General features: G+C 45.5%; 1 protein-coding gene across 2 annotated transcripts in view; it reads left to right on the plus strand.

Moving 5' to 3' along the window:
* The window catches only part of NALCN (sodium leak channel, non-selective), a 320,738-nt gene extending 306,690 nt beyond the window's left edge, over positions 1–14,048 (plus strand). For both annotated transcript variants that reach the window (XM_045567531.1, XM_045567532.1), the window contains 7 exons: positions 451–583; positions 1,258–1,373; positions 2,786–2,943; positions 5,846–5,996; positions 7,637–7,786; positions 9,494–9,611; positions 12,427–14,048. In XM_045567531.1, coding sequence (XP_045423487.1) covers positions 451–583; positions 1,258–1,373; positions 2,786–2,943; positions 5,846–5,996; positions 7,637–7,786; positions 9,494–9,611; positions 12,427–12,620 — 1,020 coding nt within the window. In that variant the 3' untranslated portion in view covers positions 12,621–14,048. The remainder of the gene's footprint in view (positions 1–450; positions 584–1,257; positions 1,374–2,785; positions 2,944–5,845; positions 5,997–7,636; positions 7,787–9,493; positions 9,612–12,426) is intronic.
* Positions 14,049–15,080: the final 1,032 nt, after the last annotated feature.

Genomic DNA, 15,080 nt, shown 5'->3' on the forward strand with positions numbered 1-15,080 from the left:
CTTTATTATGGTGGTCTTCAGCCAAACCTGCAATATCTCCAAGTTATGCCTGTATAGTTCACCTTCCTAAATCTTAACCCATTTACTTAAGTCAGAGAAAAAAATGTTATTTGACTTTCTGCAGTTTGTATCATAGTGGCTACTTGTCACTTGGTGGAGGTGGCAGAAAGAGTATCCGGTAGAGAAAAGCAGCTCATTTTCCTTGTGTCTTTAAAAAAGGCAATGAATTTGGGATTCTACAAGACTAAAAGCATAGCATAAATGAAATATTCTTTTTGATTTTTGCTACAGATGATCTACCCAACGTCTGTGGCTTTTGAAAGATGACTTTGAAGTTAATTATATTCTATATGGTTAGGAATATATGCACTCACTATAGTCAGTTAGCACAAATTTGTATTCTTCGCTACTCTCATCCTCGCCTCCCTCTTCCGCCCCACTGCCCCAAAGGTTCAGCCTCCTTTTTGTACTCCAGATGAATTTACATACTGGGCAACAGACTGTGGAAATTATGCTGGAGCACTTATGTATTTCTGTTCATTTTATGTCATCATTGCCTACATCATGCTAAATCTGCTTGTAGGTAAGTGATGTTCGTTGAATATTATTTAATCTCTTTAAACTCAGGTACTTAGATAATTATGTACAATTTTCAGGTAATTATCCTGTATGGCTTGGGGAGAGTGTTTCATGGCATTAATTATAAATCATTGCCTGTCAGTCCAGAAGCTGAAAAGAACTTTGAAAGGCATGTCAATGACAGTTGATCGCAATTTTAAGAGTTGTACTATTTATTATGGTCATTAATTTCACAAGAGCTCTTCTCATGGATTAAGTTGAACAAATATCAGAGAGGGCTACTACCTTCATAGCCTCGATGAAATACCACATTTACGGTTTTGAAGGGTATGTTATTCACCCAGCTGTGGGGCCACCCAGAACTCAATTTGACCTTTAAAAACTGCCCTGGAACTCTCGACTGAGAGTTAAGGCCAGCTGGCGTGAGTTTCTGTATACACAGGACGTGTGTTTGTGCCCGTGACCTTCAAGTTTTGGAAGGCCAGGAGCTGGATAAATAGTGCAAAACATGTCAACTTGGAAACTATACTAGAAGCACTTTAAAAATTTGGCTTATGTTATGTAAGTGATAAAATCCACTATTAATAATAGATGTTTTCCCCTTTTAAAAAACGATGGATTAGTATAATTGTCTAATTTCTGGATTTCTCTCTCTTTTTTTTTTTTTTTTTGTTTAAGCCATCATTGTGGAGAATTTCTCCTTGTTTTATTCCACGGAGGAAGACCAGCTTTTAAGTTATAATGATCTTCGCCACTTTCAGATAATATGGAATATGGTGGATGATAAAAGAGAGGTAGGAGGCTGCATTGGTGTTTCGTGCCCCACCCCAAAGAGACTTACCGACATATCTCAAACACTGACGTGGCGTTGAGGTTGGCAATTGATGTATACTGGATTTTGAATGGCCATTGGCAAATTGCAGACAACTGTCATTGACAGTTCAGTGCAATATGTTAGGAAGGGAAAGGGCTAGCACAGTTCCTCCCCATGTCCTTTCCAGCCATGAACTTCAAACTTCCAGAAGTTCAGCAAGGAAAGGAAGCCAAAAGAACTCTAAAGGAATCATCTTTGGTCTCAGGGCAGCATCAGTCTATTACAGACTCGTGGTCACCACACACTCAAGCAGCAATCCTCATTAAAAGTACAAAGGAGTTATTTAAGTGGTATCTGAAAATGGTTGTTCTGAATTATTTTTGAGTTATTATTTAAATGTTTTAACCGTAGAGCTTACCCAAGATTTCCTAGAATTAGCCAAAGTAGCAGCAGCTCTTGTTCCTCTCTTCCGCCTCCGTCTTCTTTTCCTTCTCCTTCTCCTTCTTCTTCATTTCTTTCTCCTCCTCCTCCTCTTCCTCTTCTCCCTTCTTCACCCCAGCAGACACTGGGGCACAGTTCCAGCACTGTGATATAGCAATGAACAAGATGGAAGGGTCCCTGCGCTCACAGAGCTCACATGCCAATAAGTGGAGACAAAGAATAATAGTAGTAGTAGTAGCAGTATTTCAAGAAGTTATAAACACTTAGAAAAAGGTAAAACAGTAGAACGCAGTAGGGGGCAGGGCAGACTACTCTAGCAGGATGGGCACAAAGCCCTGCCTGAGGAGGTGGCATCTGAAAAGCAAGGCAAATTCAGCCACAGGAAGACCCGGGGGAAGGTCTGAAAATGGTTTCAAGAAGAGTTGACAAAAGGCACAAAGACCAAGGAGCCCCAAGCATCCTAAATGATGGGTCCTGGACTCCAGGCAAGGCCTGCCCAGCAGTACAGGGTCCCCCCTGCTCTGTAAGCGCTCGCTCTCTCTGGTACCCCCACCCCCACCCAGGCTCCAGCCTTCTCGGGTTTTCCTTCCGAGGTAGCGCCCTGCGTGCACGGCATCTGGTCGGACTCTTTCATCTCATCTGGATCCACTTGTATCTCAGGAACCTGCTTTCATCTGATACACACGTGGACGACCACACCACCCTTCACACCGAGATGCTAGTCCCCAACAGGGAGTCATCGCTCCGTTTTTCATCTCGTGCTCTTCTTAACACACATAATCCCACCCGGCCTCCGAGGATGCCGACAGCTTTCTTCATGCCCGGTGCTAATTATGCCATCCTTTGAGAATCAGCTACCTCCCCACCCCGGCTTTTTTTTTTTCCAAGAAACCCAAGCGAATCACTCTGGCCTGGAGGTGATTTACCGGTTACTGTGCTCTCTGCCCCCAGGGCGTGATTCCCACGTTCAGAGTCAAGTTCCTGCTCAGGCTGCTGCGGGGGAGGCTGGAGGTGGACCTGGACAAAGACAAGCTCCTGTTCAAGCACATGTGCTACGAAATGGAGAGGCTGCACAACGGCGGGGACGTCACCTTCCACGACGTCCTGAGGTTCGTATGGGGAGGGTGTTCTCAGCTCAGCATCCCAGAGCTGAAACTGGGCCCAGAAACTAAAGCTGTGATTGCTAACGGGCTTAGGAAACACAACAGACAAGTGTGTTCATAACCTAAAATGCCACCCCTGGCGTGCTCATGAAGCAGGGTCACACATCCCAGGCACAAAGTGCCCTTTGTCACCATCCTATGATGATCATGTCCAGGTTGGTGCCTCACACAGGAGGAGTGACAGCCCAGAAGGGCCCCTTCCCAACTGGGGAGTGCCCCAAGAGGAGAGGTGGAGGGGACCTTGGGGAGCAGAGTCACGCCCTTCCTTTGTGTTGGGGGAACCACCACGGAGGAGTTGAGCAACTTGCTCACGGTTGCCGGGCTCTGTGGCAAAGCTGCTGCTACCATCTGATCCTCTTGCTTGGACGGGTCCGACAGGAATTTGCCTGGCCTGCTCTGTGCTGGTTGCCCCGCCTTGGTGAAAATACCACGTTTTCCAGACATTTAATGAGCACCCAGACAGAACAAAAGGCTCTACCTTCTCTTCTCTCTGAGAGGCTTCTTCTGTGTTTCTTTCCTGGGGCTGCTGTAACTAAGCACTGTACACTGAGTGGCTGCAGCTACCGAAATGTACTGTCTCACGGTTCTGGGGGCAAGAAGTCAGACCAAGGAGTGGGCAGGTGGTTCCTTCTGAGGCCAAGAGGGAGAATCTGCTTCTCCCCGAGCTTCGGAGTTTCACTGGCATGTTGGGTTCCTTGACTCGCAAAAGTATCACCCCAACCTCTGCCTTCACCTTCACATGGCGTTGTCCCTCTGTGTGTGTATCTATGCCCAAGCCCTCCTTTTATAAGGAATCCAGTCATACGGGATTAGGGGCCCACCCTACTCCAGTGTGACCTCATTTTAACTAATTATTCTATCTGCAATGACCTATTTGCAAATAAGATTGCATTCTGAGATATCAGGGGTTAGGACTCCAACATATATTTTTAGGGGGTGGAGGGAACATTCAACCCATAACAGCTTCTTAAACAGGGGTCCATGGATAAAATTCAGAGGTCCATAAACTTGCAAGGGAAAACAATCACCTCTTTATTTTCACTAATCACTCCCTGAAATGCAGCATTGTCTTCGATGATGTAGGCATCAGACCACCACAGCATTAACACTATCCATGTCTTTGTCACCAGTAGAAATCAGAGATATTTTCAGATCACATTACTGACTGCCCTGGCTGGTATCTTAAAATATCATTTATGTTCCCCAGTACTTCTAAGTTATGGTAGTCGTTTGACCTCAGCTTGATATTATTATTTAATGAAATGATAAAGAAGCACTTCTGTTACTATATCACTAACTTTTTAAAGAAAATAATTTGAGAACCATATTTCAATATGATTGCTTTCCTTTGAAAAATGTGTATTTCATTTTATGCATTAAAGCATTATTCTAAGAAACGTCCCGTAGGCTCCAGTGCCGAAGGCATCCATGCCACACACACACACACACACACACACACACGAAAAAATAAAAACATTAGAAACGATGGACTGGCAGTAGCTGTTTCAGTTACATTGCGAGTACCTGACAAGTCAAGTGCTGGGTATTGTGTCACCTATTGTTTTAGGAGCATTCAGGGGTACAGAAATATGCTTGTGCCCAGAAGTTGAAAAACGATCAGATCAGATCAGAACAGGTAGATTCTGGGAAAAGTCCAGTCGGGTTATCAATTTTTACCTCCCACTATTCACTTCTTCTGTGAATACACTAAAAAGCAGAAAAAGACAGGACAGAAAATACGTATAAATAACCTCCCTCCGTCACTAGGAGCAGTCTTTCCTCCTAGTGACAGATGTTTTTTAGATTGAACGTGAGGCACATAGACATACTGTTGTCACTGATAATTAATACTCAACCTGTGTGGAACACAGGGATGCATCTCATAAAAACAGACCCAGGCAAAGTCAAGGTGGTGATGTTTCTCCCCTTCCTCTGCCTCTAGCCCCATATAGGGCAAGAATAATCAGTGATGAGTTTCTTCATGAACCAGGGAGGAGAGGAAGAGCAAATGCATTTTTGTCCTCCATGGTGGGAAGAGACTTAGCAAAGAAGAGATGACCAGTGTACCAGTGCTCTCGACAGCCCCCATGATGTGGTTTGGGCTCTGGTGGTGCAGCTGAGCTCACGGCAGGGGGTAGGCAGGGGCTGAGCAATGAGCTGGCATCCTGTGGCTTCTCCAGGGTGTACCCGCTGCCAGGAGGGGCTGTGTTCTCCTTTGGCAGTGGACCCCTTGGCCCTGAAACACAGTGAGGTGCCTCAGTGCCCACGGGCCCAGTGCAACACATCTGTGTGTTAGCATCACTAACCACTGCTTGGGCCTGCTGTGCCAAGGGCTACATGGCCGTGAATGTTCAACCCTGCTGTTTTAGGCTCTAAAATTAATAAGGATGATACAGGGGGCAAATGAGATAAATGGAGAGGTAAACGGGGCGGGGGCCATGAGTAACCATGACCCACTGGAGCTAAGTGTGAAGAAAGGATGGAGGGAGAAACCTTCCTTCTGCAGGGAGAGTCCACAGTCTGTTCTTACACAGCCAACAGTAGAGATCGTGGCTTAGCCCGGATCTTTTGTTTTCCAGGCACATAGATGGCACTTACTGTAATAACCTCACAGATATTAACTCACTTAGTCATTCAATAAAGTAGGTACCATGACTGTCGTGGTTTACAGATGAGGGCAGGGAGACGCAGAGAGGTGACAGGACCAGCCAAGTCACCACCGTAAGGAGTGGAGTCAGAACACTGCGCTCGTTGGACTGAGTGATGTCCTCTCTGGATTTTGAAATGTCTAAGGGTCTAAAGTCCAGATGCATCAGCCCTGCGATTGCTGTTGTACTTCCCCCACCAGCATGCTTTCATACCGGTCCGTCGACATCCGGAAGAGTTTGCAGCTGGAGGAGCTCCTGGCGAGGGAGCAGCTGGAGTACACCATAGAGGAGGAGGTGGCCAAGCAGACCATTCGCATGTGGCTGAAAAAGTGCCTGAAGCGCATCCGAGCCGTGAGTGAACTGCAAGCCTGTGGGGCGTTCAGACCACGTCTGTCTCCTGCACCGAGGGTGGCCGACGGAGGATGCTGCCGACCTTAACTCTAGTCATCCAGCCCTTCCCTCTTTAGCAGAGTCTGTCAGATGTTTCAACTAAGTCACATTTTTATACTATAACACGAAGGCTTAAAAATCAGTTTATTGATATTATAATATTCATGATATCCACTTACAAAACTCAAACTGTGCAACATTCCAAAATTCTCTACATGTTGAACGGCGACTGAATTTATAAAACTACTTTTAAATTGCCGCTTAAAATCCCAACATACTGTTGATAATGTTGTTTGGTCTTTAAAGACCACCTCGCCTGGGAGTTTAATGATCTGTTTTCTGCTTCCTAAACTTTAAGCTCATAGGATTCTCTAACTCCCAAGTTAATGAACATATATACTGTATTGGCATATACTGTAAATGTTTACAGGGAATGTTTCTTTTTTGTTTGTTTGTTTTTTTGAGACAGAGTCTCACTCTGTTACCCGAGCTAGAGTGAGTGCCGTGGAGTCAGCCTAGCTCACAGCAACCTCAAACTCCTGGGCTTAAGTGATCCTACTGCCTCAGCCTCCCGAGTAGCTGGGACTACAGGCATGCACCACCATGCCCGGCTGATTTTTTTTTTCTATATATATTTTTAGTTGGCCAGATAATTTCTTTCTATTTTTAGTAGAGACGGGGTCTCGCTTTTGCTCGGGCTGGTCTCGAACTCCTGACCTTGAGCGATCCACCCGCCTCAGCCTCCCAGAGTGCTAGGATTACAGGCATGAGCCACTGCGCCCAGCCCACAGGGAATGTTTCTATTAGGGAATTACTTATATGAATGTTTTTGACTTATGCTTCACACACAGGGGAAAAAATTAAACTGATCACCAAACATTTATGTATAACAGAGACTTTTTAATCTTGTTCCTCAGAACAACAGCATCAACTGCAGAGACATATATTTCTATTGGAGAAGAAAAGGTCCCTAGAGAAAAGAAACACCCAAACCTCCCATAGCCAGTCCATCTGCCCCCTGTGGTCCAGTCACAGCTTGCGCCTATCGCTCTGCTAGCTCCAGGGATCAAACCTGGCCCTGAGAGGGCACAGAAAGTCCTGGCTTCAGTATGTGCCAAGACAGATTGGCCTGCTGGCTTGGCCTCCCAGCTTGGCCTGCAAAATCCGGGGCCAAGACAAGAGCAAAGGTTTTCTCACCCACCCAAGGCTCTCTGCCTCTTACAATTTGCAGGAAATGGGAGGTGGGGTAGAGTCTGCATTGGCTTAATGAGCACAGAATACAATGAAGAGGGAAAAAATAGAACAGCCGTGTTAGTAATTTTAAAAACTAGTATTCTATCAATGGGCATAACTGTCCCAGTTGTTATATAAACGGAAGTTGAAGGGGAGGGCAGTTCCTAAGTCTCTAAGCCCTCCTTTGCATCAGTCCAACTTAATTGAACATGGACATTAGTTAAGGATTCCTGTTTGGAAATTCCTAAGAGCTCACCAATCGTGCAGGTCTTTGGCGAGGGGAGAAGAAAATGTGATTTGAGAGGTGGTGGGGCAGAGGATATTGGGTTGATATTCCTGTTCCTTGAAGGAAAATCGTGTTTCCACAGAAACAGCAGCAGTCGTGCAGCATCATCCACAGCCTGAGAGAAAGTCAGCAGCAGGAGCTGAGCCGGTTTCTGAACCCGCCCAGCATCGAGACCACGCAGCCGAGCGAGGACGCCAACGCCAACAGTCAGGACAACAGCGCCCAGCCCGAGGTATGGCGGGGGGAGGGGGGGGGCGACTCTCATCTGAGGACATTCCGTGGCGTCCTTTTTGAATACGAAATAATAAATAAACGTGTGCTGGTCACATAGACATTTCAAACCGGGTGACAATATTTCTAATAGGGATATTTTTATTGAAAGAAAACACCAAACAATGGAAACATGTTGAGCCAGATTATGTCTGTGTCTTTGCCATCCAGGTTCAAAAGATTCTGATCTGTATGAATACTAAAAAAAGGTTAAGGTCCTGAACGTAATAATTCTGTGTGTTTTTTGTTTGTGGTGTTTTGTTTTGTTTTGTTTTGTCTGAAGAGTTAACAGCACATCTAAGAGCTGAATTTGAGGCTAGGGGTATTGCATGACTTAGGAGAGCACAGTTTACATGAAGCTCGGCCCTACGTGTTTTCTTCCCCTCGCTAAGAATTTGCAGTCAAATCAGTGAAAATGTTTGTAATTGGCTTTCAACCTCCTCAGATAATCAGGCTCATGGAAGATTTCTCCTTCCTTGGTTGGGCACCAGAAGACCATATGGAATTTGGGAGGATTAGCTTGGGGAGGTTCTATTTGCTGGGGCACAGCGTATTTTCATTTCCAAGTGCAATCTACATGTCTGTGGACGAAGCACAGAGAATTATCAGCGCCCTGGAAGGCCCTGTGCTGTGAGAAGCAGCTGGCAGGGGGTCCTGCACCTTTATGAGGCTGCAGTTATGATCGGAGGTTAACGGCATGGAACTGACCCAGCGTTCTGTGCCCAGCCCCCGGCAGCGCCGAGCCTCGTGGTGTGCAGTGACAGTCAGGGGCCCAGGTCAATTTTGAAGCCTAAGGCTCCACAACCCACCAAGATGCACCAAGAGGCCCTCCTGTTCCATGACCCAGTTTTGGGGGATTCTATACTGTCAGCTCCCCAGCCTGTAGGATTCATCTGCCACCAACGGCAGGACTTGTGCAGGGATCGTCAACCAAGGGGCCAAGGAGAGGCATCTGCAGTGGCCCCGCCAGGATCTACCCTGAGGGTGGCTGGCAATGCCTCACGGTGGGAGACAGGGCCATTGAGGCAGGATAAAGTGACGATTGCAGAGCTCTTTGCTTTTAGATTAAAAAGCTGAGCGGTGACCAAATAACCAAGAGGGATATTGAAGAGATGTGAAGACCAAGGTGTCAGCTAGGAAAGGGAAAGGTGACCAGTGGACCAGAGAATGGGTACAATGTGCAGACAGTCTGGTACCTCTCTTTGATTTTAGTTAGATCGTTGTTAGCTCTCTTCTCCCCTGGGGCCCATCCTAGAGCTCTGCCTGCTGAAAACTCTTTTCCTGAAGCTCCACTGACCTCCAGGTTGGCAGAAGTACACTGCCCCCACCCAGCCAGTCCCCCCTGCCCACCTCCCTTCCTGCAACGCCACCACCCTTGCCCTGGTTTGCCAGCCAAGGCACAGAAGGTGTGGAGGGACCGAGGTGGTGGGGGTGGCTCAGGAATGCCCAAGAAAAGGTGCTCCCTGAAGAGCTGTGTCTCTTTTTCACTCTTTTAACCCATTTTCACTTTTCCTTTCCTGATTGCGGACACTAGGAGTCCACACCGTTCTTCCCTCTGGTTTTCCTGCCATGTTGCTTCCTTTCTTACAATAAAAGGAGGGCAGAGAGAAGGGAGAGGGCATGGTGGTAAGAAAGGGCCGCAGCTGCTTCCTTCTCTCGTCCCGTGCAGACAGGCAGCCAGCAGCAGCTCCTGAGTCCCACGCTGTCCGACAGAGGAGGCAGCCGGCAAGACGCAGCCGACGCAGGGAAACCGCAAAGGAAGTTTGGGCAGTGGCGTATGCCCTCAGGTACGTACCTGCAGCCCTTTCCCCACTGACTGAGGCATCTCCAAGGTATGTACTCTCTGTGTGTTTTCAAAATGCAAGTCTGTGTCTATGGTTATGTTCACAAAACGATGAAAAGTGTACCCTGCGCAAAACATCCCCCCCAAATAACTTTGCTAAATATGGCCATATTAGCTCCCATTTTCAGGTACCAGTGTTGTTAAGACGGCGCCTATTAACAAAGTGAGATACTACAGCCAAGATCCAAAAAGAAAAGAAGGAGATTTCCAAGGGCATCCTGTGTATGTTCAAGGCATTGCTCAAACACAGGCAAAACTTAGTTAAGAGGGAGTGGGCAGGCCGGGCGCAGTGGCTCACGCCTGTAATCGTAGCACTCTGGGAGGCCAAGGCGGGAGGATTGTTTGAGCTCAGGAGTTCGAGACCAGCCTGAGCACGAGCGAGACCCCGTCTCTACTAAAAATAGAAAGAAATTTTATGGACAACTAAAAATATATAGAAAAGTTAGCCAGGCATGGTGGCACATGCTTGTAGTCCCAGCTACTCGGGAGGCTGAGGCAGGAGGATTGCTTGAGCCCAGGAGTTTGAGGTTGCTGTGAGCTAGGCTGACACCACGGCACTCACTCTAGCCCAGGCGACAGAGTGAGACTCTGTCTCAAAAAAAAAAAAAAAAAAAAAAGAGGGAGTGGGCAGACACAATCATTCAGAAAGTGCCACAAAGTCCTCAAAGAAGACACAGAGACACAGACCCCTGCTTTATCTCAACATACACTTTGCTGCTGAGCCGGTCACCATCTTTATGCAAGCTCCTTTATCTCGATAATAACAATAACAACCGACACGTATATAATACTTACTGTATGCCAATCGCTATTGTAAGTGCTTTCCTTGTGTTCCCTCATTTAATCCTCACAATCCTATTATTTTCCACATGTTACTGATTCAGTAAGAGAATTTTCTTCTAGAGGAATATGGGGTTGTGAAAAACCAGGGTAATCCCGTTACGGGTACTCAGGCCGGACAGATGGAGCACTGCTGCACAGCCTGTGTCCTCTGCACGTGGCTTTTCCTGTAGATGACTGAGTCCGTGCTGAAGTGGGGGCTCTGCAGTGCTCCTTAGCTATGCCTGACTTCCGCGCAGTGTAAGTGAGAAGGTGGGTGATGTTGCAGACTCTTCTACAGCACATCTGTTCCACAAAGTGGACAACAGTGCAACTGACCTTTTTTTTTTTTTTTTTTGAGACAGAGTCTCATTCTGTTGCCTGGGCTAGAGTGAGTGCCGTGGCGTCAGCCTAGCTCACAGCAACCTCAAACTCCTGGGCTTAAGTGATCCCACTGCCTCAGCCTCCCGAGTAGCTGGGACTACAGGCAAGCGCCACCATGCCTGGCTAATTTTTTCTATATATATTTTTAGTTGGCCAGATAATTTCTATTTTTAGTAGAAAAGGGGTCTCACTCTTGCTGAGGCTGGTCTCGAACTCCTGACGTGGAGTGATCCACCCGCCTCGGCCTCTCAGAGTGCTAGGATTACAGGCATGAGCCACCGCGCCCGGCCGCAACTGGCATTTTTGAGGCTAAAGATGTTCAATGGATCCTCATTAACACCACCACCAAGGAAAACGTCCTTTGTCATATCCAGGAGTTTATTGTTCAGGATCAAAGAGGCCTAAGCTTCTGCTTGGTTCAACCAAAGCCAAGAATGAGGGGAAACAAGACTGAGTAGGTGGCGGGGCCAGGTCATGTAAAGCCTAAAATTACAGTCTGAGTAGGCTCAATGTTATCATGTAGGCAATTAGAAGCCAGTAAAGACTTCTGAGCAATATGTGACATTTGGAGTCCGTGCTTTAGGAAGATTGACTTGGCAGCAGCGAGAATGAATTGTCTACGGTAGAGCCCGAGGCAGGTTGCAAGCTGGAGGATGTTAGAGTGGTCTGGGCATGAGGCATTGTGGGCCCGGACTGAGCTGCTGGTCTAGACCCTGCAGGGACAGACAGGAGAGACGATCTGGGGAGAACACACAGTCCTTGGTATTCATGGAAATGGATAAAAGAAAAGATGTTGCCAAAAGTGCTTCCAGTCGTCCATCCCTGGGTGGCCCCAATGTTGAAAATGGTGACAACCAAAGGGACATGCTGTTGGGGTCATGCTGAATTTGAGGAGGCAGAGGGGAAGAAAAAGAGCATTTTAAGGGGGCACCAACAATGTCCCAGGTGTCATGCTATGTGCTTTCTTAGATCATCTCATTTAATCTGTTTTAATCTTCACAGTAGTCTAAGGAGGAAATTTTCATTCTCTTCATTTTATGATGGAGAAAACTTGGGTTCAGAGACATGAACTTGCCCATGTCTGCATTGCTACAGGTTGGAGAGGGGGGACCCACGCCCATGACTGGGACCCCAAAGCCACATCTTTCTTTCCACACTCTCACCACATCCCTCCTCTCCCCTTGCTATCACTTACATGTTCCCTCCTTTTCCTTTTTTTAATATGCATATGCTAATGAACACAGATACACACACATATATGACACTTATATTTCCCTAAATTGGAAGTTTCAGTGATTTTCTGGTTTTTGTAATTATCTCAAAATGAAAGGGGTGAGCTTTTTTTCAGATGGTCTTATTTATTGTCCATGATCATAATTTTAATATCTATTATGAACATAAAGAATCAAATGCTGAAAAGGTCTCTTCCTTAACATCTGTGGATAGGACTTGTTAGCCAAAAGTATCACTGATGGGACTATCATGGTTTTTCAGGAATGATTGCAATGGGGAGAAACCACACCAAGTTGCTCACAGGACTCTTGTTAATCCCACAGCACCAAAACCAATAAGCCATTCCATGCCTTCGGTCAACTTACCGTTTGGAGGGAGGACAACAATGAAATCGGTAGTGTGCAAAATGAACCCCATGACTGACGCAGCTTCCTGCGGTTCGGAAGTTAAGAAGTGGTGGACCCGGCAGCTGACCGTGGAGAGTGACGAAAGTGGAGACGACCTTCTGGATATTTAGGTGAAAATCAATGCAGATGAAAGTCTCATGGTGGAAACTATTTTCTGATATTTCCCTTGATCGTCCAGTGAGCAACCTGTGATTGACGTGTAACTGAATTCCAACTTGTCCCAAGATTTTTTAATTTTTGTCCTGCCACAGGAAGGCATAAGCTGTGTGTATCATTGTTTAAGAAAATTTGTATAATGATGGCATTGATAATATTAGAAACTATACCAACAGCAGATGTAGATCATTCAAAATTTCATCTATTCTGTCTGTGTAAACTAAGATGTGTAGTCATATGTGCTCTTAGACATTGTGACCATCCCCCAAAAGAGTGCTAAGCCCAAAGTGGCTGATATTTATGGTACAGCTTTAGTTCACATTTTTCCCATTTCCACTAGAAATACTTCTCTTGGGAGAATTTATTATTTATGATTGATCTGAAAAGGTCAGCACTGAGCTTATGCTAAAATGATAGTAGTTTTACAAACTACAGATTCTGAATTTTAAAAAAAGTATATTCTTTTTCTCATGTTATTTTTTAAAAATATGCACAAGATGCTTGGAGATCAGAACAAGTTGATTTCTGTCCTCAGTTACTCTAGTGAAACTGTTGCCAGCTTCCAAGAAAATTGTGTGTGCAGGTACCAGGCAAAGAAATTGGCCTGGAATGCTTATTGGTTTAAAACAAACCTGTAGGCAGACCACTTGAGAGACATGGTTGTGCAAAGATGTTAAGTTTCTTAAAAAGCCTGTTAACAATTGAGTTAGGCAAAAAGAGTAAAACTATATAACTAAACTTATTTAAAAAGATCTTTGCATGTGTGATGTTATCATCGGCTTTATTTCTCACCTAAGCTGTGTTTTTTTGCCATAAATCAGCAGAGACATTATGGGTCGATCCCAACACACCACTGCTATATTAGAGTCAAAATGACCAGAACCTTCCATGGAAATAATGGTGCCCTGCAAAATCTTGCTTCAAATTCAGTTTAGGTATCCCACAACTTAATTGTATTTCTTCACACATCAGTGGTCCATGTCCTCTGGGAAAATTATAAATGCAATATGATTACAAAGTACTGTTGGACCTCTCGTGCTGGATCAGCCAAGAAGTGGGTTTGGCCTTTATATTACAGATTGGAGATTTCTGTTTAGATTTTTTTTTAATAGAGTGATTATCTCTATTAAATCCTTTGACCCCCGGTTACTTTATGATCTCTTCTTCTCTATTTAACATTCTTCAAATAGCCAAATGTCACATTCCTTCTGTATCACAAATGTAGCACTGTGGTGACAGTCTGTACTTTATGTGATTCATTGTAATCGTGAGATAATGGGCAACTGAAGTCAGTGCAGCCAAAAGGATTTTATTTGATTTTATGTTCATTTGGATTTTATTTTTTGTACATAAAAAAATAAAATATTGGATTTGTAAAAGAATTTACACTGAATTGATGATCATTTTAGATCCTTTTCTTGTGTGTGTTGGGGGCAGGCAGGGGACTAGGTAGCTGGCACTTTGCAAACACTGTATTGAATATTTAGTCCGTAATTAGTTGGCAAAAGCTCTGTCCCTGATATTCATTTCGGCTCAGTTTTCCGAGCCAGAATGTTCCTCGTACGCTTGTGCTGATAAGGGTGAATGAATCCCCTGCGCCTTCCAAGCCTACAATGAGGCAGAAAAGGTACTTCCATGTCCAGGGCATGGGTCTGTACTAGTGCTGCCTAAAAACAAGATTTTTTTTTTTTTTTTGGCTCATTACACTTGAGTAATACAGCTTCATTCTCCCAAAACTGCTGAGCCCTTCCTAAAACGTCTGTAATTGATGTTCAGCGGAACATCATTGTTGTTCATTCTGCAGTGAAGCAAGAGGCAGAATACCAATGTGCTTAAAGCTTCAATTAAGTGAAACAGCCGGACGGTGCCTGTGGGACTCTTCTCTATTTTCCTGAAGCAGGTAGGGCAGAGAAGACAAGTGCCACCCCCTTTTTAGGTTTTACCCCTGGATACATAAGCATAGGAACAATCCAGTTACCAGATGGGAAAACTTAGGCCACAATGTTCCCTGGTCCTTAGGGAAGCCAGACACAGATACTAATCCCATCATCATGCCACCCACCGCCTTTAATTAAAGGATGCTGTCGGCTCCAAGGGAACCAGAAAGCGTATGAGGTGGAATACTTGAGACAGAGCCCCCAGGAGAGAGCAGACCACACATGCATTGCCCATATGGCAATTCAAGGAGACTCAAAGGGAGCGAGTGGACAGAATGGCCAGGCCAATGCTATTCACTCTATTCTTAGTGGTGGTTCCAGACTAGCACCTATCAGTGGTGACAGGTTGTTTGCGCCCTGCCCAAGCTGAATAAGATAAGGGCATGTAGAAGAAAACCAGTGTTACAAAGCTTTACATCAAAGTGGTTTCCAAGCCAGTGGAATAATGTGCTTGCCTGTTTCTTTGTAGGATGTGGC

Source organism: Lemur catta, chromosome 13 (assembly GCF_020740605.2).
Source record: "Lemur catta isolate mLemCat1 chromosome 13, mLemCat1.pri, whole genome shotgun sequence".
NCBI lineage: Eukaryota > Metazoa > Chordata > Mammalia > Primates > Lemuridae > Lemur > Lemur catta.